Source organism: Balaenoptera musculus, chromosome 9 (genome assembly GCF_009873245.2).
Source record: "Balaenoptera musculus isolate JJ_BM4_2016_0621 chromosome 9, mBalMus1.pri.v3, whole genome shotgun sequence".
NCBI classification, from domain to species: Eukaryota; Metazoa; Chordata; class Mammalia; order Artiodactyla; family Balaenopteridae; genus Balaenoptera; species Balaenoptera musculus.
Genome location: NC_045793.1, coordinates 98,608,522 through 98,626,822, shown reverse-complemented (window position 1 = coordinate 98,626,822; position 18,301 = coordinate 98,608,522). Strand labels below are relative to the sequence as shown.

The 18,301-nt window shown below is 66.4% G+C and overlaps 2 protein-coding genes across 7 annotated transcripts in view; one reads left to right on the top strand and one right to left on the bottom strand.

The window, feature by feature from the left end:
- The first annotated feature begins 1,482 nt into the window (after positions 1 to 1,482).
- NACAD (NAC alpha domain containing) lies at positions 1,483 to 11,898 on the top strand. Its single transcript, XM_036862961.1, has 10 exons — positions 1,483 to 1,624; positions 3,732 to 5,737; positions 5,830 to 9,255; positions 9,346 to 10,285; positions 10,430 to 10,542; positions 10,624 to 10,698; positions 11,101 to 11,247; positions 11,339 to 11,488; positions 11,603 to 11,725; positions 11,815 to 11,898. Exons 1-10 carry the CDS (start codon positions 1,558 to 1,560, stop codon positions 11,827 to 11,829), a joined length of 7,062 nt encoding a protein of 2,353 aa, XP_036718856.1. The 5' UTR covers positions 1,483 to 1,557; the 3' UTR covers positions 11,830 to 11,898.
- Positions 11,899 to 13,435: 1,537 nt separating this feature from the next.
- Positions 13,436 to 18,301, bottom strand: part of CCM2 (CCM2 scaffold protein) — a 60,449-nt gene continuing 55,583 nt past the window's right edge. For 5 of the 6 annotated variants that reach the window (XM_036863418.1, XM_036863416.1, XM_036863417.1 and 2 more), the window contains 4 exons: positions 16,288 to 16,345; positions 15,781 to 15,919; positions 14,954 to 15,092; positions 13,443 to 13,956 (listed from right to left, as the gene is read on the bottom strand). In XM_036863418.1, coding sequence (XP_036719313.1) covers positions 13,676 to 13,956; positions 14,954 to 15,092; positions 15,781 to 15,919; positions 16,288 to 16,345 — 617 coding nt within the window. In that variant the 3' untranslated portion in view covers positions 13,443 to 13,675. Of the gene's footprint in view, positions 13,957 to 14,953; positions 15,093 to 15,780; positions 15,920 to 16,287; positions 16,346 to 18,301 lie in introns of all 6 variants that reach the window. The other variant, XM_036863419.1, reaches the window with a different exon arrangement.

Genomic DNA, 18,301 nt, shown 5'->3' with positions numbered 1-18,301 from the left:
GTCCTGGGGTCCCTCACCAGCTCACCTTCCTCTTTTCATCTTTGAGAGTTCAGTTTTGGTGGTCTCTAATTTCCTGCATTTTTCTTGGGTTAGTCAGGAGGAGCAGGGAGACGAGCTCATGCCATAGGGGTTGGCAGAGAAGTGAGACTATGAAGGACTCAGCTGAGGCGATGAGAAAGGGGCCTTAGGAGGAGGCAACTTTTTTTTTTTTTTTTTTCCGGCTGTGCCGCAGCTTGTGGGATCTTAGTTCCCCTACCAGGGATTGAACCCGGGACCCAACAGTGAAAGTGCCGAGTCCTAACCACTGGACCGCCAGGGAATTCCCTGAAGGAGCAACTTAGAAACTCTTGGATGCTTCCAAGACCCAAGAGGGTGAAGATGGGTGTGGAGGAAAGGGAGGAAGAAGAGGAGTCCCCCACCAGTGGGATAGATGGATAGATTTCCAGTGACAGAGAGGGATGCAAGATGCAGGGCTTAGATTGGGACATGATGTGTCTGGTGCCTGGTGCACCGGGGAGATGCCCAGCAGGCAGCCCCTGGCTCCGTGGGCTCTGGGGTAGAGCCAACAGAAGATTGAAGATGGAGGAGACTCCCTCCGCAACAATGGCCGCTCTGATTACCTGCCCCCGCCCCCGTCTATCTCTGGGGTGGTGACAATGTTCATCTGTCTCCCGGAGCCTGGCACAGGGCGGATGCTCGGCGAATCTGAGTGCAGGCGGGCCTGCGTGGAAGCAAGGGCGCATCTCCGGAGAGCTCGGGGAGGGTTTGCGTCCTCGGGGGTGTGGCAGGGGCGGTTGCTGAGAATGGAGGAAGGCGTGTTTCTCCATCTTCCCTCCATTGCCGGAGAGCTGAAGGGTGGGACAGCGCTGAGCTGCGGGGAGCCCCGGGGACCAGTCAGCCCGGAGCTCCGCTGGGGCTACCTTCCCTGTTGCGCTCCCGCCAGCCGGCTCTGGTTGCCATGGAGCCGGGAGGCGGTTGCCACGGAGACCGACGTGCGAGGACCAGCCAATCAGTGAGGAGCTGCGGCGCCAGCTCTCCTCTTGGATGGAGGCGTCGGGTTAGGCTGGGGACCCCTGCCCGGGCAGCTGGGGTCCGGGAGTTCGAGCAGGGGTACTACGTCGCCGCCTCCCCCAAAGCGCCCGGCCCCCCAGAACCTCCAACATCCCCCCGGCCCCGCACCCCGAATTCTGGCGACCCTCTGCCTCTTTCCGACCCGGCTAAGGGCTGACGCCTCCGACTGGCCCTGAACCCCTCTCCCGTTAGTGGGGGCGGAGAGGTGATGCTGCGGGAAAGGCGGGGCCGCGGACCGCGGGTGGAGAGTGCAGCCGGGGTGGGGTATGGGGAGGGAAGGAGGCTGTCCCACCCCCTCCGCTCCCGGCGCACCGCAGTGCCTGGCGCGCCCGCGCACGCTCACTCGGGGCGGTGGGCGGGCGGGGCGGCGCTGACGTCATCCACTGACCCCCTTCACCCCCCGGCCGAGGGGCGGTGGCCGCGCAGGCTCCGCGGGACGGACTCACGGACAGACAGGGGACGGAGGGACGGGCGTACGGCCAGGCCATGCCGGGGGAAGCTGCCCGCGCCGAGCTGCTGCTGCCGGAGACGGGCGGAACAGGGCCCCGCACAGGTGAGGCCGCGGGGCTCTCCCGCCTGCGAGTGTCCCCGTCCCCTCTCCACCCCTCTCTCGCCGTCCCTGTCCCCGTACCATCTCCGTCCCCGTTTCCTCTCCGCTCCTCGCCCTCTCTCCGTCCCTCTCCCTTCTCCATCCCCGCTCCGTCCCCTTCCTTGGTCCCCTGCCCCTCCGGGCACCGGAATCCTAGCCCAGCCCTGTCTCCCACTCAGGACTGCAGGGAAGGGCGGGGTGGAGCAGGGATGTCCTCCAGGAGCCAGAAGCGACTTGAAGGCCTTCGACCGTCCAGGGCTCCGTGCGCTCCCCGCCAGGGTCCCCTGCCGCGCCCCATTGTCTGAGGGGAGCAAGGGGCCTCGAGGCCCCTGCAGCTCTGGACTGGAGGCTGCGGGTTGTCAACTGCACCCCGGCCACTGGGGATGCGCGGGGCATCCGCCCCTCCAGATGCTTGAGAGCCGCCTCAGGGCTGGCGACTGGTCCTGGCTCAGGAGGGAGGAACAGGGCTGGAGCTGGAGCCTGGGGAAGCTGGAGTTGCCGGCTGAGGTCTGGAATGTGGGAGGCCCTGGGGGAGCATGGCCTGGGGAGCAGTAGCCCTGGAGTGCAGGCCCGAATCCTTGGAGAAACTCAGTCAGCAAGTGTGGGAGGGAATCTGCCTGGGCCTGGGAAAACCAGCCAGGGATGGCCACCGGGCAGGAGGTCAGCCATGTGAGGCTCCGGGAGGGCCAAGGGCACCTGACTGTGGGTGAGAAGTCCCCTGGGGATGAAACCAGGGCTGGGTCCAGGGGCCTGGCCTCCCTCTGGGTCCGGTAAAGTGCGGTGGGGCTGGCTCTGCTTGGACTGTTTGGCGACCTTGGATGAGGCACAAAAGCCTTATGACCTTTGCCTTCCCTTCCTCTGCCCCCTTGGCCCAGCTCCACCCTGTGGCTGCCCTGGGGCCCTGGAGTCCAGTGCGGTGCAGAGGGGTACCACACCAGGCTCACTGCCAAGAGCCTGGTCTCCAGCACCCAGCCCTGCCTGCCACACCCACCTCCAGGGGTTAGGTATTCATCACACTCCAGTGGACCCAAAGGACCCCCTTCTCAGGACCCCCTGGCCCCAGCAGTGTGGCCCAAGGGCCCAGGTTCTGCCACTGCTGCAGCCGATGGGCAGCCTGGGGAGGGGGCTGCCCCTGCGTAAGCTCCCCTCTAATCCTGGCAGACACTCCCCTTTGCAGACTGAAAGCTGAGGCACAGGAGATGTACTTGTGGGAGGTCTTGGGTGAGCATGGTAGAACAAGAATCCTCCAGAGAATGTGGCCGGGGCCTGGGCAGCCCCTGTCCACTGCCGTGGGACGCCCCACAAATGTCTCTGGCAGAGGGGGCCAGCCCTGCCAGCCCTGCGGAGTGGCTGCCATCGTGGAGACTCAGCTGGACGCTCTCTCAGCCCCCCACGGCTGCATACAGGGCAGGGCAGGGCCGCCTCTGCTCCCCCAGAGGGCCAGCACCACTGCCAGCACGGCCTCTGGCTGAGCTGGGACGTCCTGCCTGAGGACCGCACGCCGTGGCCCCTGCTTCCCCTCGTGCACGTGCCAGCTCAGGGAACAGGGGTGGGGTGGAGCCCAGAGAGTCCCCGACAGCTTGGCCTCGGGTGCGGGCGGCGAGGAAAGGGGAGAGATGAGGCAGAGAAGCAAGAGCCCCACTTCACAGCAGGCGTGAGATCTGGAATGTTCCAGAGCTGAGTGGAGCACAGGCCTCCTACTCCCTGAGGGCTCACTGACCTGGGGGGTCATGAGCAGGCCTCTCCTGGCAAGCCCGACCGAGGCAGCGCAGATTACGGGCAACGACGCAGCAGGCTAGTGTCCGAGGCGACGGGAGCTGGTCTCATCTTTACTGAGCGTCTCGGAGAAGAGCCAGACCTCAAGCTGCTCACCGTGGTCAGAACTCCTGGAAATCCTCCCCCAGGCACAGCAATTGCCTTTCCCTCTCGTGACCTCTCTTTTCAGCGGACACCCACCCCCGCAGGCCCCCAGCCCTGTGCTCAACTCCCGTCTGAGGGAGGGACGGCTGCAGGCTGGGAGCTGCTTCTCAGGCAAGATGCCTGCCCTTCTCACGCCCTTCTCTCTCCACAGATCTGTCCTGCGATGCGGCTGCGGCTACCACCCCGAGGGGGGACCAGCTGGAGCACTGTGTCCTGACCCCTGAGCCCAGTGCCCTGGCTCTCACGTTCCTGCCCAGCAAGCCGGGTGCCCGGCCCCCACCTGACGGAGCCAGCTGGGATGCAGGGCCGGGACGCGCCCCCTCGGCCTGGGCAGTCCAGGCAGAGGGCGGCCCCAGCCCAGGGCCCCCCGAGGCTCGGCCTGCTGAAGGTCCTCTCCCAGCCTCCCTGGAGCCCCGGATTGTGATGGGCGAAGAGACGTGCCGGGCATCCCCACTGCCCAGGGCAACCCTGCCAGAGCTCAGGGACTGGGAGGGTGGGCACGCCAGCCTGAACCCACCCCCCGAGTTGTGTTCTCAGGGTGACCCTCCTGTGCCTTTCCCTGCGCCAGACTCCGATTCCTACTTCACCCCTCCCTCCACCCCGACCGAGACAGCCTCCACCCTGCTCCCTGGCCCCGGGCCCCACAGGGATGCCCAGGATGCCCAGGCTGAGCTGGGGGACTCGCCGCCAGCCTCGCCCTCAGGCTCCTACATCACGGCGGACGGGGACAGCTGGGCCTCGTCCGCATCCTGCTCCGTGAGCCTGCAGGCCCCGGCTGAAGAGCTGGACGTGCCCTCAGGCTGGGGCTTCTCCCCACCTGGCTCTGTGGCCGATGAGAGGGAGCTGCCCCCTGCCGGGACCCCGGACACCTCGTCCCCAGAGTCCAGCCTCTCGGCAGACAGCAGCTCTTCCTGGGGCCAGGAGGGCCACTTCTTCGAGCTGGACTTCCTGGCCAATGACCCGATGATCCCTGCGTCCCTCCTGCCCTTCCAGGGCAGCCTCATCTTCCAGGTGGAGGCTGTAGAGGTGACGCCGCTGCCCCCCGAGGAAGAGGCGGAGGGGCAGGAAGAGGAGCAGGAGGAGGAGGACGAGCAGGAGGCCCCCCTGCCCCGAGGGGACCTGGCCGGGGAGGGCGAGGACGACAGCACGTTCGCGTCCTCCCTGCAGTCGCTGTCCGACCTGTCCATCACTGAGGGCGTGGACGAGGCCTTCGCCTTCCGAGATGACACCTCGGACGCCTCCTCTGACCCCGACTCGGCCTCCTACGCGGGGGGTGATGATGAGAGACTGTACAGCGGGGAGCCCCACGCACAGCCCGCCACCCTGCTCCAGGACAGCCCTGGTGAGGCCGCCTCCTGGGGCCCAGAGCCCACTCTTGGGGTGTCCGAGGGAGAGGTTGGCCGGGCTGCCAAGAGCCAGGAACCCATCTCCGATATAACCGAGGTGGGCCCCGCTCCAGGCCAGGTGTCCGCTGCTGCTATGGCCCCTCAGGCCCCACAGAATGCCCCAGGCCTCACTGGGGTGACCCCTCAGGCCTGGGCAGCAGAGGCAGGCTCCACCATGGCACCACCTGTTGCCACAATCACACCTCAGTCCCTGCAGGAGGGACGCGGCGCTGCCTTAGGCTTAGAGCCCCAGACTTCGAAGGCAGAGGCGGGCCTCGACTCTCTGCAGAACCTGAAGGAAGAAACAGGCCAGGGGTTTGCCGCTGCAGGCAGCCCTGAGCCCCAGCCGGAAGAAGTGGACCTGACGGCATCCTTGCCCCTGCAGGATGCAGACCTCTCCTATGGCCAGGGATCTGCCCCCCAGGCCAGCCCTGAGCCCCAGCCGGAAGAAGTGGACCTGACGGCATCCTTGCCCCTGCAGGATGCAGACCTCCCCACTGGCCAGGGATTTGAGCCCCAGGCCAGCCCTGAGCCTCAGCCGGAAGAAGTGGACCTGACGGCATCCTTGCCCCTGCAGAATGCAGACCTCCCCTATGGCCAGGGATCTGCCCCCCAGGCCAGCCCTGAGCCCCAGCCAGAAGAAGTGGACCTGACGGCATCCTTGTCCCTGCAGAATGCAGACCTCCCCTATGGCCAGGGATCTGCCCCCCAGGCCAGCCCTGAGCCCCAGCCAGAAGAAGTGGACCTGACGGCATCCTTGTCCCTGCAGAATGCAGACCTCCCCTATGGCCAGGGATCTGCCCCCAGGCCAGCCCTGAGCCCCAGCCAGAAGAAGTGGACCTGACGGCATCCTTGTCCCTGCAGAATGCAGACCTCCCCTATGGCCAGGGATCTGCCCCCCAGGCCAGCCCTGAGCCCCAGCCAGAAGAAGTGGACCTGACGGCATCCTTGTCCCTGCAGGACGCAGACCTCCCCTATGGCCAGGGATCTGCCCCCCAGGCCAGCCCTGAGCCCCAGCCGGAAGAAGTGGACCTGACGGCATCCTTGCCCCTGCAGGATGCAGACCTCCCCACTGGCCAGGGATTTGAGCCCCAGGCCAGCCCTGAGCCCCAGCCAGAAGAAGTGGACCTGACGGCATCCTTGCCCCTGCAGGATGCAGACCTCCCCTATGGCCAGGGATCTGAGCCCCAGGCCAGCCCTGAGCCCCAGCCAGAAGAAGTGGACCTGACGGCATCCTTGCCCCTGCAGGATGCAGACCTCTCCTATGGCCAGGGATCTGAGCCCCAGGCCAGCCCTGAGCCCCAGCCAGAAGAAGTGGACCTGACGGCATCCTTGCCCCTGCAGGATGCAGACCTCCCCTATGGCCAGGGATCTGAGCCCCAGGCCAGCCCTGAGCCCCAGCCAGAAGAAGTGGACCTGACGGCATCCTTGCCCCTGCAGGATGCAGACCTCTCCTATGGCCAGGGATCTGTCCCCCAGGCCAGCCCTGAGCCCCAGCCAGAAGAAGTGGACCTGACGGCATCCTTGCCCCTGCAGGATGCAGACCTCCCCTATGGCCAGGGATCTGTCCCCCAGGCCAGCCCTGAGCCCCAGCCAGAAGAAGTGGACCTGACGGCATCCTTGCCCCTGCAGGATGCAGACCTCCCCTATGGCCAGGGATCTGCCCCCCAGGCCAGCCCTGAGCCCCAGCCAGAAGAAGTGGACCTGACGGCATCCTTGTCCCTGCAGAATGCAGACCTCCCCTATGGCCAGGGATCTGCCCCCCAGGCCAGCCCTGAGCCCCAGCCAGAAGAAGTGGACCTGACGGCATCCTTGTCCCTGCAGGACGCAGACCTCCCCTATGGCCAGGGATCTGCCCCCCAGGCCAGCCCTGAGCCCCAGCCGGAAGAAGTGGACCTGACGGCATCCTTGCCCCTGCAGGATGCAGACCTCCCCACTGGCCAGGGATTTGAGCCCCAGGCCAGCCCTGAGCCCCAGCCAGAAGAAGTGGACCTGACGGCATCCTTGCCCCTGCAGGATGCAGACCTCCCCTATGGCCAGGGATCTGAGCCCCAGGCCAGCCCTGAGCCCCAGCCAGAAGAAGTGGACCTGACGGCATCCTTGCCCCTGCAGGATGCAGACCTCTCCTATGGCCAGGGATCTGAGCCCCAGGCCAGCCCTGAGCCCCAGCCAGAAGAAGTGGACCTGATGGCATCCTTGCCCCTGCAGGATGCAGACCTCCCCTATGGCCAGGGATCTGAGCCCCAGGCCAGCCCTGAGCCCCAGCCAGAAGAAGTGGACCTGACGGCATCCTTGCCCCTGCAGGATGCAGACCTCTCCTATGGCCAGGGATCTGTCCCCCAGGCCAGCCCTGAGCCCCAGCCAGAAGAAGTGGACCTGACGGCATCCTTGCCCCTGCAGGATGCAGACCTCCCCTATGGCCAGGGATCTGTCCCCCAGGCCAGCCCTGAGCCCCAGCCAGAAGAAGTGGACCTGACGGCATCCTTGCCCCTGCAGGATGCAGACCTCCCCTATGGCCAGGGATCTGCCCCCCAGGCCAGCCCTGAGCCTCAGCCGGAAGAAGTGGACCTGACGGCATCCTTGCCCCTGCAGGATGCAGACCTCCCCTATGGCCAGGGATCTGCCCCCCAGGCCAGCCCTGAGCCCCAGCCGGAAGAACTGGACCTGATGGCATCCTTGCCCCTGCAGAATGCAGACCTCCCCTATGGCCAGGGATCTGTCCCCCAGGCCAGCCCTGAGCCCCAGCCAGAAGAAGTGGACCTGACGGCATCCTTGCCCCTGCAGGATGCAGACCTCCCCTATGGCCAGGGATCTGCCCCCCAGGCCAGCCCTGAGCCCCAGCCGGAAGAAGTGGACCTGACGGCATCCTTGTCCCTGCAGGATGCAGGCCTCCCCTATGGCCAGGGATCTGCCCCCCAGGCCAGCCCTGAGCCCCAGCCGGAAGTGGACCTGATGGCATCCTTGCCCCTGCAGGATGCAGGCCTCTCCTCTGGCCAAGGATCTGCCTCCAAGACCAGCCCTGAGCCCCAGCCGGAAGAACTGGACCTGATGGCATCCTTGCCCCTGCAGGATGCAGGCCTCTCTTTGGTCCAGGGATCTGCCTCCGAGACCAGCCCCGAGCCCCAGTCAGAAGAAGTGGACCTGACGGCATCCTTGCCGCTGCAGGATGCAGGCCTCTCTTTGGTCCAGGGATCTTCTTCCGAGGCCAGCCCTGAGCCCCAGCCAGAAGAAGTGGACCTGACGGCATCCCCGCCCCTGCAGGATGCAGGCCTCTCTTTGGTCCAGGGATCTTCTTCCGAGGCCAGCCCTGAGCCCCAGTTGGAAGAAGTGGACCTGACAGCATTCCAGCCCCTGCAGGATGCAGACCTCCCTTTGGTCCAGAGATCTTCCTCCAAGGCCAGCCCCGAGCCTCAGTCGGAAGAAGTGGACCTGACCGCATCCCCGCCCCTGCAGGATGCAGGCCTTCCCTCAGTCCAGGGATCTGAGCCCCAGGCCAGCCCTGAACCCCAGTCAGAAGTGGACCTGACCGCATCCCCGCCCCTGCAGGATGCAGGCCTTCCCTCAGTCCAGGGATCTGCCTCTGAGGCCAGCCCTGAGCCCCAGCCGGAAGAAGTGGCCCTGACAGCACCCCTGCCCCTGCAGGATGCAGGCCTCCCCTCTTGCCAAGGATCTGCCACCAAGGCCAGCCCTCAGGCCTTGCAGGCTGACACAGGCTACACCCTAGGGACAGAGCCCATGGCCACCACAGCCCAACAGAAAGGAGGCAAGACTTTGGAACTGAGGCCAGCGCCTGAGAAAAGGGACCCAGACCACACTGGAGGCTCAGACTCTCTGGCCTTGGATCAGATCCATCTGGGTGTCCTGGAGCCAGCTGCAGATGCTCGGATACCCTTGGACGGAGATGCAGGCCCTTCCAAGCCTGCCACGGAGGCCCCAGACACACCTGAGCCTGCCACGGAGGCCCCAGACACACCTGAGCCTGCCACGGAGGCCCCAGACGCACCTGAGCCTGCCACGGACGCCCTAGACGCACCTGAGCCTGCCACGGAGGCCCCAGACGCACCTGAGCCTGCCACGGAGGCCCCAGACGCACCTGAGCCTGCCACGGAGGCCCCAGACGCACCTGAGCCTGCCACGGACGCCCCAGACGCACCTGAGCCTGCCACGGAGGCCCCAGACGCACCTGAGCCTGCCACGGACGCCCCAGACGCACCTGAGCCTGCCACGGACGCCCCAGACGCACCTGAGCCTGCCACGGAGGCCCCAGACGCACCTGAGCCTGCCACGGAGGCCCCAGACATACCTGTGCCTGCCACGGAGGCCCCAGATGCACCTGAGCCTGCCACGGAGGCCCCAGACACACCTGAGCCTGCCACGGAGGCCCCAGGTCCCCCAGAGCCTGACTCCAGTGGGGAGGAAGTAGCCAAGGGCCTTCTGGCACCTGAGCGGAGAGCCTGTCCTGATGCCCGTGTGCATGGGGGTGACAGAGCTGAGCCCAGCTCGCCCCTAAAGGAGGCCCTGGGAGCTGAGAACCAGGGGCGTGGAGTTCTAAAGGCAGTCGTCGGCAGCCCAGAGGCATGTCCTGCTGCCAGCCTGGAGGTTGGCCAGGTGGGGCCCCCAAGCCCAGTGGAGGAGGGAAGGGCCACCCTGGGGCCCAGGCTTCCCGTGGCTGTGGCCTCAGAGGCTGGGCTGGGCTCCTGCCCGGAGTCTCCATCAAGGGCTGTACCCAGGCGGGGAGGGAGCTGCCCCAAAGATCCTGCCCCGGCATTTCCGCTGCCCTCAAGGCAACCAGAGCCCGTGCGGGGCCCGCACAGCAGAGAGCAGGCCCCGGCAGCACTGGGAGTCCTCGGCGCCTCCCCGCCGCAGCCGCCACAAAGCCCCACGGGGGGCCTGCCCAGTGCACCCCAAGACGGCATCCAGGGCGCTGAGTCCCCTGCTCCTGGTGCCCTCATGCAGACAGTCCCGCCCCCCGCGGCACCCCCTGCCCCCTGCCCTTGCCAGGTCCCCGGGGAAGACTTGGGGGAGGGCGAGGAGCCCCTGGGCTCCCTGGGACTCCCACCACCACGGGCAAGAGCCCAGCGGGCGGTGGCTGCCTTCTCAGGGACCAAGAACCCCCCCGGGGCCGGGCAGGTCAGCCTCCCGCCCCATTCACCCCTCCTCAGCCCCAAGGCGGCCCCCAAGGGGGCTACCCATGCCAAAGACCTGGCCTCGAGGATCTCGCCCCCCTGCCAAGTGCCTCGTGGCTCCGGGCTCCGGAGCCCAGCCGGACCTCGAGGGCTCCCAGCCGCCGAGCAGGATGACCAGGACAGTTTGGAAGAAGGTGAGGGGGATCCAGGCTGGAGCAGTGTCCTGAGCCGGGGGCTGCGAGGGGCAGGGACGCCACCCCCCGGCGCAGAGCCAGAGCTGCTCGCCCCAGGCCCCGTCCACAGGGCGGAGGCCATCCTCACACCTCCCCTGTCCTCAGACTCACCCCAGGCTCCGGGCTCCGGCCAGCACTCGGACAGCCACGGGGAGTCGTCGGCCGAGCTGGAGGAGCAAGACCCCTCGGGACCGCAGACCACGCCGTGCCCAGCCCAGGTGCCCAGCCGCGGGGGGACGCGCACCCCTGGGAGGGCGCCACGCCCCACCCTCGGGTGCTCAGACCCCTCTCCTCCTCAGGCCCCGGCAGGCGGCGGGAGCGAGGAGACCGTCACCAAAGTCAAGCAGAGCCGCAGTGAGAAGAAGGCCCGAAAGGTGGGCTGGGGCCCTGCTGGGACCCTGCTCCCCCCGGGAGGGACCGGGCTGGCCAGCAACCCAAGCACCCAGGACTGGGGCTGGCTGCGTACGAGGACCCTTCCCAGCCCACGGCCGACGAAGTCCATGGGCAGGGGCCGCTGGGTGGAGGCAGTAACGGGACACCTCGTGCAAGTAACTGGGCCTGGGCTGTCAGCGGACGTGGCCTCTCAGCCCGAGTCCGACGCCCTCTTGTACCCACGGGGGCACCTGGGTCCACAGAGGGTCCCCGGGAGTCGGTGGCAGAGCCCCTGTGACCCTGGCGGTGTGCCGCCTCCCCCCGGGCCTGCTCCTCCCCGTCCCACGGCCCCCACCGGGGACCTTTGGGGCTGAGGCCCGGGCCTGAGACCGCTGTGCCCCCAGGCGATGTCCAAGCTGGGCTTACGACAGATCCAGGGCGTCACCAGGATCACCATCCAGAAGTCCAGGAACATCCTCTTCGTCATCGCCAAGCCTGACGTCTTTAAGAGTCCGGCCTCGGACACCTATGTGGTCTTCGGCGAGGCCAAGGTCCAACCGGCCGGCCGTGGGCACGGGGTGGAGGATAGGGGCCGGGGGCCGGGGGCGTGGGCTCGGCTGACGGCCGTGCTCTGTGCTGCAGATCGAGGACCTGTCCCAGCAGGTGCACAGAGCTGCGGCTGAGAAGTTCAAGGTGCCCTCGGAGCCCTCCGCCCTGGTCCCCGAGTCAGCGCCTGGGCCGAGGGTGAGGCCAGAGTGCAAGGAGGAGGAAGAGGAGGAGGAGGACGAGGAGGTGAGGCCCAGGGGCACAGGGCCCAGCCCCGCGAAGGGGGGCAGCTTCGCCTGGGGGCCCCTTCCCGGCGGAGGGGACCGCTACAGCAGCACCTCCCTGCTTGCCCCGCTCCAGGTGGACGAGACAGGGCTGGAGCTTCGGGACATTGAGCTGGTGATGGCGCAGGCCAACGTGTCAAGGGCCAAGGCCGTGCGGGCCCTGAGGGACAACCAGAGCGATATCGTCAACGCCATCATGGTGAGTGGCCGGCCCCCTCGCAGGCGCCTTGCTGCCGTCTCCGCTGTGTCCTCACACAACGTGACCCCCTCTTTGTGCGCTTCCTGCAGGAGCTGACAATGTAGCTGCTGACCAGAGACCTGGCTCCACCCCTGCCCCCCAGCTCTGCTGCTCAATAAACTGGTGTCCCCTCATCGCCTCTCTGCTCCTCCAAAGGCTCCCCCAGCGCAGGCTCTGGCGAAACGGATTGGAGGAAGCGTGAAGAGGCTTCCTGAAGCCACGCAGGCCCCAAGGAGGGTGGCGGTCCTTCCCCCAAGTCCCAGAGGGTGGCGGTCCCTCCCCCGTGTCCCAGGGCACCCAACTTGCCCAGAGATTGCGGGCAGTCCAGTCACCTGGCTGCGGCCCCACGTATGGGCCTGGGGACTGCAGTTTCCGGAAGGAACTCCCCAGACGCAGGGGCTCAGAAGTTTCTGCAGGGGCCCTGAGCTGCAGCAGCTGCAGGAAGGCAGCGTCTGCTCAGGAACTCACCAGTTCATGCCCCAAAGTTCCTGGCCCCTCACCACGGCCCAGCTGTAGGAGTCACCGTCCTCCCCGTGTCCTCTCCTCTCTCCTGCAAAGGCCAGGGATCCGCAGGGTGGGAGCCACGCCCCAGGACAGAAGAGGGAGACCACAAAGCGGGAGGCCACGTGTGGGTGGAGCCCCCGGAGAGGAGGAGCAGTTCCTGACCGGCCACAGAACGCTCCTGGGACACCAGGTCCCCTCTGTGCTCAAGCCCAGGGTGGGCTGTGGAGGCGCCGGCCCCTGGACTAGGTGGCTATCTTTAGCTGTTCCAGATGCTTCCAGGGCAGGTTGATTTGCACACACGCCTAGAGACAACACCTACCAACGGTCTCCCTTAGCTTTGCCCAACCCAGGCCCACAACCAGCTCCAGGACAGCCGGGGCCAGAGCCAAGTGTGAGACCCTTCCTCCCATCCTGCCCCACCCCTCAGCAGGGGGGGAGCCTAGGGGGCTGCAGACCCCTGCCTGGTTCCCACACGGCCTCACCGAGAGCCCACGGCCCTGCCCTCCCTCCTGGGGGCTCAAGTACCCACCCTGCTGAGCCTGGTGCTTCCCACACACGCGGTCAGGGGCCTCACAGCAATGCGCAGGCGTCTTGCGGGCGAGGAAGCAATCCTGGAGCTGGGCCCTCCCGCGCCCACACAGCAGTGACCAGGCCCCAGCCTGCAACCCGACGGCCCTGCCCTGGGGTCACCACCACTGCCTCCCCATGTCCTAAGGGGGACCGAGGCAAACGGCCTTGAAGGGGTGGGCACAGTGCCCCCCCACTGGCCTTCCTGACGACCGGGGACCCTGGGCTCCAAGACGACGCACTCTCAGGGTGGGGACGGCACTTCTGGTGAAGGGGTGGTGTGCAGGTCTGCTGTGGAGACCACCATGACACTGGATGAGAGCCGGGGACTGGGGCCTGGGTGAGGGGGGAGGACAGCCAGCGCCCCCCAGACAGCCCAGTGCCCAGGTCCCGCCAGCGGGGCCTGATGTTCACGTCCACGTGTGCTTAGGACACCTGCTCTCTGCCCTGTGTGCACAACCCCAAATCAGGCCCTCCCCTTAGGCAGCGGGCATGAGTGCCCAGCCCACTGTGCCCAGCCTGGGCGTGCGGGTCTCAGACAGAGGCCAGAGCGCACACCCCGGCTCCTACCCCACTGGAGCAGGAACACGCTAGCAGAGATAAATTATTCACATTGCAGTAAACTTCTTTTAAGGTCTCTGAGAGTTTCAATAGAAACGTCATGTGCAAAATGACAGCTGTCCGGGGTCTGGCTGACAGGACCCCCTCCCGAGGCAGGGTGGCATGCAGGGGGGCGCAGCGCGGCCTTCCGCCCCAGCACCAGGGTGCCTCCTTCACAGTAGAGCCACCTGCGCCCGGGGCCCCGCACGGGGAGGGCGGCTGGCAGGGGTCCCGGCGCCATCAGGCCGAGTCCTGGTCCATGCTGCAGCCCAGCGCCTCGATGTCGTTGCTGATGTCCGAGATCATGCGGTCCCACTCGTCCCCCTCCGAGGGCGCGGACTGGTCGTCAGAGCTGCCCGCGGCCCTGTTCCCGTTGGAGGTGGAGGTGGAGGTGGAGCTCATGGCCCGTCGGTACCTGCCGAAGCTGTCGGTGATGATGCCGCGGCCGTCCTTCACCCCGATGGTCTCCAGGAAGTTCTCGAAGTGCTGGCTGTCCTTCTCAGGGATGAAGGGCCGCAGACCTGCACACACACGGCACACCTGACCCTGCGGCTCCCGCACAAAGCCCACGGCCTGGGGGGACCACCCCACCACTCGCCCGCGTCTGGCCCGACCCTGGCAGGTGTCGTGGGCCCTGGCCCGGCCCTGCCTCTGCAGCGGGGCAGGCGTGGGCCGGGAGCCACACCCTCACGTCACTCCCCTGAGTCCTCACAGAAGCCCCATTGCACAGGTTTCCAGATGGAGGAGAGGAGGGGAGAGGAGAGGAGAGGGCGGAGGGGAGGCTGACGCCGGGCTCCGAGCACTGGCCCCGCCGCCCAGCCGTGCTCCCAGCGCCCGGGTGACCACCCACTTCCTGGAAAGACACCCCCTCCTATGCGAGAACAATACGAACAGGGGCCGTGGAGCCCAGCCCTGGCTGGCGACTGACTCCAGGGGGCACTGGGGTCAGCAAGAGCTCGGACTGGACGCAGCAGGTCCGCCTCCAGCCCTTCAGCCCCCGTGAGCAGTGCGCCCTCATCGGACCATTGGGGGCAGAGCCAGGACCCAGGAGCCTCCACCAGCCACCGTCAACCAGCCGTGTTCTCCGGCGTCAGCGTGGGGAAAGCAGAGGCGCTACCGGCCTCGCGCGCGTGCGCAGCCATCCAGGGCCCTGTCCGCGGCAGGCCCTGAGCACCCGCCCACCGCACTGACTCCGCGCACTGACTCCGCGTGCTAAGCTCTCGGGGCCTCGGCTAAGGCCGTTCTTCACTGGGAATGGCGTCTTCACTCCTCCACCCAGCAAGCTCCCGCCCACCCTCCCAAACCTGCTCAAGCGCCACCTCCCTTGAAGAGCCTCCCCCGGCCCTCTCCAGGCAGCGTGGCGCCCACCTCCCCCTCAGCCTGGCTCCCGTGCGGCCCCTCCCGCTTCCCCGGGGGCAGGTCCCCGCCCGTCACTGGGACGAGCCCTCCCAGCCGCATCACTCAGGCCTTGCTGGCTGGCCCCATTCCTCACGGCGCCCCCGTCCGTCGAGCGCTCACCGAGCAGCAGGAACTTGCGGCTGTCCCCGTAGAGCTGCCGCAGGTTGATGCAGAACTCGTGCACCGAGGCTCCATCGCGGTACTCGTGCAGCAGCGCCGCGAACTGCTGGATCTCCTGCGATGACAGCTTGGTGCGCAGCTGCCGAGAGAGCCGGGCCCGGGGCGGGGTGGTGACCCGCGCTGCCGCCCCCCCTGCCCACACCCCACGCGACCCCAGAGGACCTGCAGCTCCACTGCTCCGGCCGGCAGGAGAGAGAGGCGCCCGCACTGTCCGCCCTAACCTGCAGCCGCAGCTGGCCAGGCTGACCGCAAGCGGGCGGAGGGCGCGTCTGCACACCACTGCCGGGGGCAGCGACCAGCACCCTGGAGCCCAGAGTGATGCTCAGCCAGTTGACCAAGTTTCTAATGAGAACATCACGTGAAGTCGGGGGATGGGGGGAAAAGAATCTGCTGAGCGATGACAAGGCCCATCTGGCCCTTCCAGGAGTGACCCAGTCCTCTGCTACCGTCCACCACCAGAGACCCAGGGACAGGCCTGTGGTCCAGCCCCCGAGGCCAGAGCAGCCCACATGCTCAGGCCTTGGCCAACTCACGCCCTCCCCAAAGACTAACCTGGAGGGAAAGGCAGTGAGGCCCAGTTGCAAGCAAGGCGCCCACGCTCAACCCCAGCCCCACCCACAGAGAAGCACGCCTTCATCCTCCCCCCCCACCCTGCCCCACCCCTGCAGGGAGATTCTAACCCCAAGGCCCGCCGGCCCCAGCACAGGCCTGCTAGAGCACGTGGGCCCTCTGGGGCCGGGGTCTCCTGACGGCGGCGGGTGGCGTACCGTGAGCATGTAGTCCTGCAGCAGCTCGGCGGCCGTGGCGCTCAGCTCGCTCTCACTGACCGTCTTGGCGTGGGGCGCCGTCTGCATGCAGAAGGACAAGGGCGACACGCCGCCTGCATGCGCACACTCGGGGAAGGAGCTGCAAGGACGCGAGCCGAGCCGTGGGTGGGCGGCCCCCCAGCCCTGCCCCTTGCCTGCACCCTCGACCCCCACGCCTGCACCCTCGACCCCCACGGGGGCCCAATTAGGGCCAGGGTCTGAGAGGAGGAGGGGGCCTGTCATGGAGGGAGGGGCTCGGGGCCGGACAGAGAAAGACACGTGCAGGGAAGGACCCAGAAGGGGCCCTCAGCCTAGCAGGGTCTCAGTGGAGCGATGATGTCACTGGTGTGACCCTGGGGAGCCCACTCACTGGAAGGCTCCTGAAGGGGGCAGGGGTGGGGGGAGGGATACCGACGAGGAGGGTGGAGCCAGGCAGCCATGCTGGCACCACCAGGGCGGGGTACTCACAAAGTGCTGGCTTCCGCCTCATAGGACTCCTTCATGTCCACCTTTGTGGAAGAGTCGTCTGTGCAGAAAGTGCAGAACACAGAAGCTTCTGGTTACGTGAGGGAGGGGGCACTGAGTCCAGTGTCCAAGCTCTAAGCAGGAGACGCAGAGCCCTGGCGATGGGGAGCCTGCAGGCCTTCGTGGGCAGAGCCGGCCAGGCCCCTGGGCTGCACCCGCGCCTGCTCCTCCTGGGGGTCTTGTGAGATGCACCATCTGCTGCAGGGCTGGGCAGGAGGCAGGACAATGCTCTGGTTCTCGGAGGATGTGCCATGTGGCGGGGCTGGAGAGGGCTTCCCAATGGCCAGGACAAGAGAAGCACCACTGGTAGATGTGGGCACCACGTCCGGCAGCGTCCTAGGGGCTGTGCTACTTTGTCTTCTCTGATCCCAGCAGGTATCACCACTGCTCCAACTTTTAGATGAGGAACTGAATCAGAGAGGTTATGCAACTTGCCCCATGCCACACAGCTGGCGAGGGCAGAAGCCACGATCAGAGCCGGCAGGTCTGAGCCCCACCCTGGACCCAGCCAGGCTCCATACGGGGAAGGCTGCTCCCCGAGGACAGACAGGGGGTCTCAGGGTGCCTGAGACCCTCAGACCAGCAAAGGGCCTGGTACACAGCAGCTACTTGGGCAACACCAAAGAGATGACCTAAGGTCCGTGTGACACAGACGAGGAGGAACGCCGAGGCACCATCACATGCAGCAAGCGAAGCTTTAAGAGAAAAGGGATCAGAAAACGTGGGAGTGGGGAGGGGACAGGGAGAGAAAAGGGACGTTTCTGGCAGTGGGAGAGAAGTGTGCAGTGAGCACAATAATGGCCCCAAGATGCCCCCGTCCAAACCCCAGGTGCACGTGCCAGGTGACGTGGCGACGGGGCTGGAGGTTGCTGGGCAGCTGACCCTGAGACAGGAAGACGCCCTGGGCTATCTGAGGGGGCTTGACGTGTGCCCCTGGCCCTTCGGTGTGGAGGGGGAGGGGCCGCACGGAGCTGCGACAACAGGAGGTCAGAGATGCCACCATGGCTGTGACCGTGGAGGGAGGAAGGCCGCGGGAAGCTGGAAAAGGCAGGAAACAGCTTCTCCCTGGAGTCTCAGGAGGAAGGCCGCTGGCCCGCACCCTGATTTGAGCCAGTGAGACCCACGGTGGGCTCGAACCTACAGAACCGTGAGAGACTAAGTCTGTGTGGCTCAAGCTGCTCAGTCGGGGTGACCTGTCACAGCAGCAGGAGAGAACTGACCCGGCAAGGAAGGCCCCGAGGCAGAAACCAGCAGAGGACGCGTGTCTGAGAGTGTGCATGCATGGGGAGTGTGTATGCTGTGAGCCTCTAGTGTGCACGCTCGTGTGCGTCAAGTGTCTGTGAGGACGTGAGCGTGTGTGCTGTGTGGAGTGTGTGCACGCGTGTGATGTGATGTACATACGTGTGCCGCGTGTGTGATGTATGTGGTGGGTGCATGTGCACACGTGGTGTGAGTGCGGGTGTGCCTGGGCCCCAGAGGGAGACCTGAGGGCTGGGGGACAAAGGACACCCACGCAGAGAGGAGGCCGGCAGGAAGGAAGCCCACGCGGGTAGGCTGAACATCCTGTGTTTACCTCGTGAAAACTCATTTAACAGTATAATTGCGATCTGTGTACTTTTTAGTAAAAAAGCTTATTAAAAAAAAACCACTACTGGAAATTTCAATGCACAAGGGCCAAAGCAATCACACTAAAGCTGAACGTTTAAATATAGCTCAGTAAACCACCTGCTACCCACTGGGGAAGCCGCGGGCCTCTGGGCCTCAACCTCCCCACCTGCCCCTGAGGACAGACTGCCGGCCTCGCCGGGCTGTCTCTGCAGTGCTGTGGCGGCTCCAGCATGAACAGCGAGACCAGGAGGAGGTGAGAGAGCCAGCCCTTCCTCAGAAAGCCCCCTCAGCTTCGTCAGCACGCAGAGGGTTCTGCGCTGTTCGTGGAGACGCGTGAGCCGCCAGGGGC

Bases quoted from the DNA above. Each gene is read 5' to 3' on its own strand.
- NACAD (XM_036862961.1), top strand. From the start codon at position 1,558: ATGCCGGGGGAAGCTGCCCGCGCCGAGCTGCTGCTGCCGGAGACGGGC. The intron at 10,286-10,429 runs GTGAGGGGGATC...CCCTGTCCTCAG, and splicing joins CCAGGACAGTTTGGAAGAAG to ACTCACCCCAGGCTCCGGGC. The intron at 10,699-11,100 runs GTGGGCTGGGGC...CTGTGCCCCCAG, and splicing joins GTGAGAAGAAGGCCCGAAAG to GCGATGTCCAAGCTGGGCTT.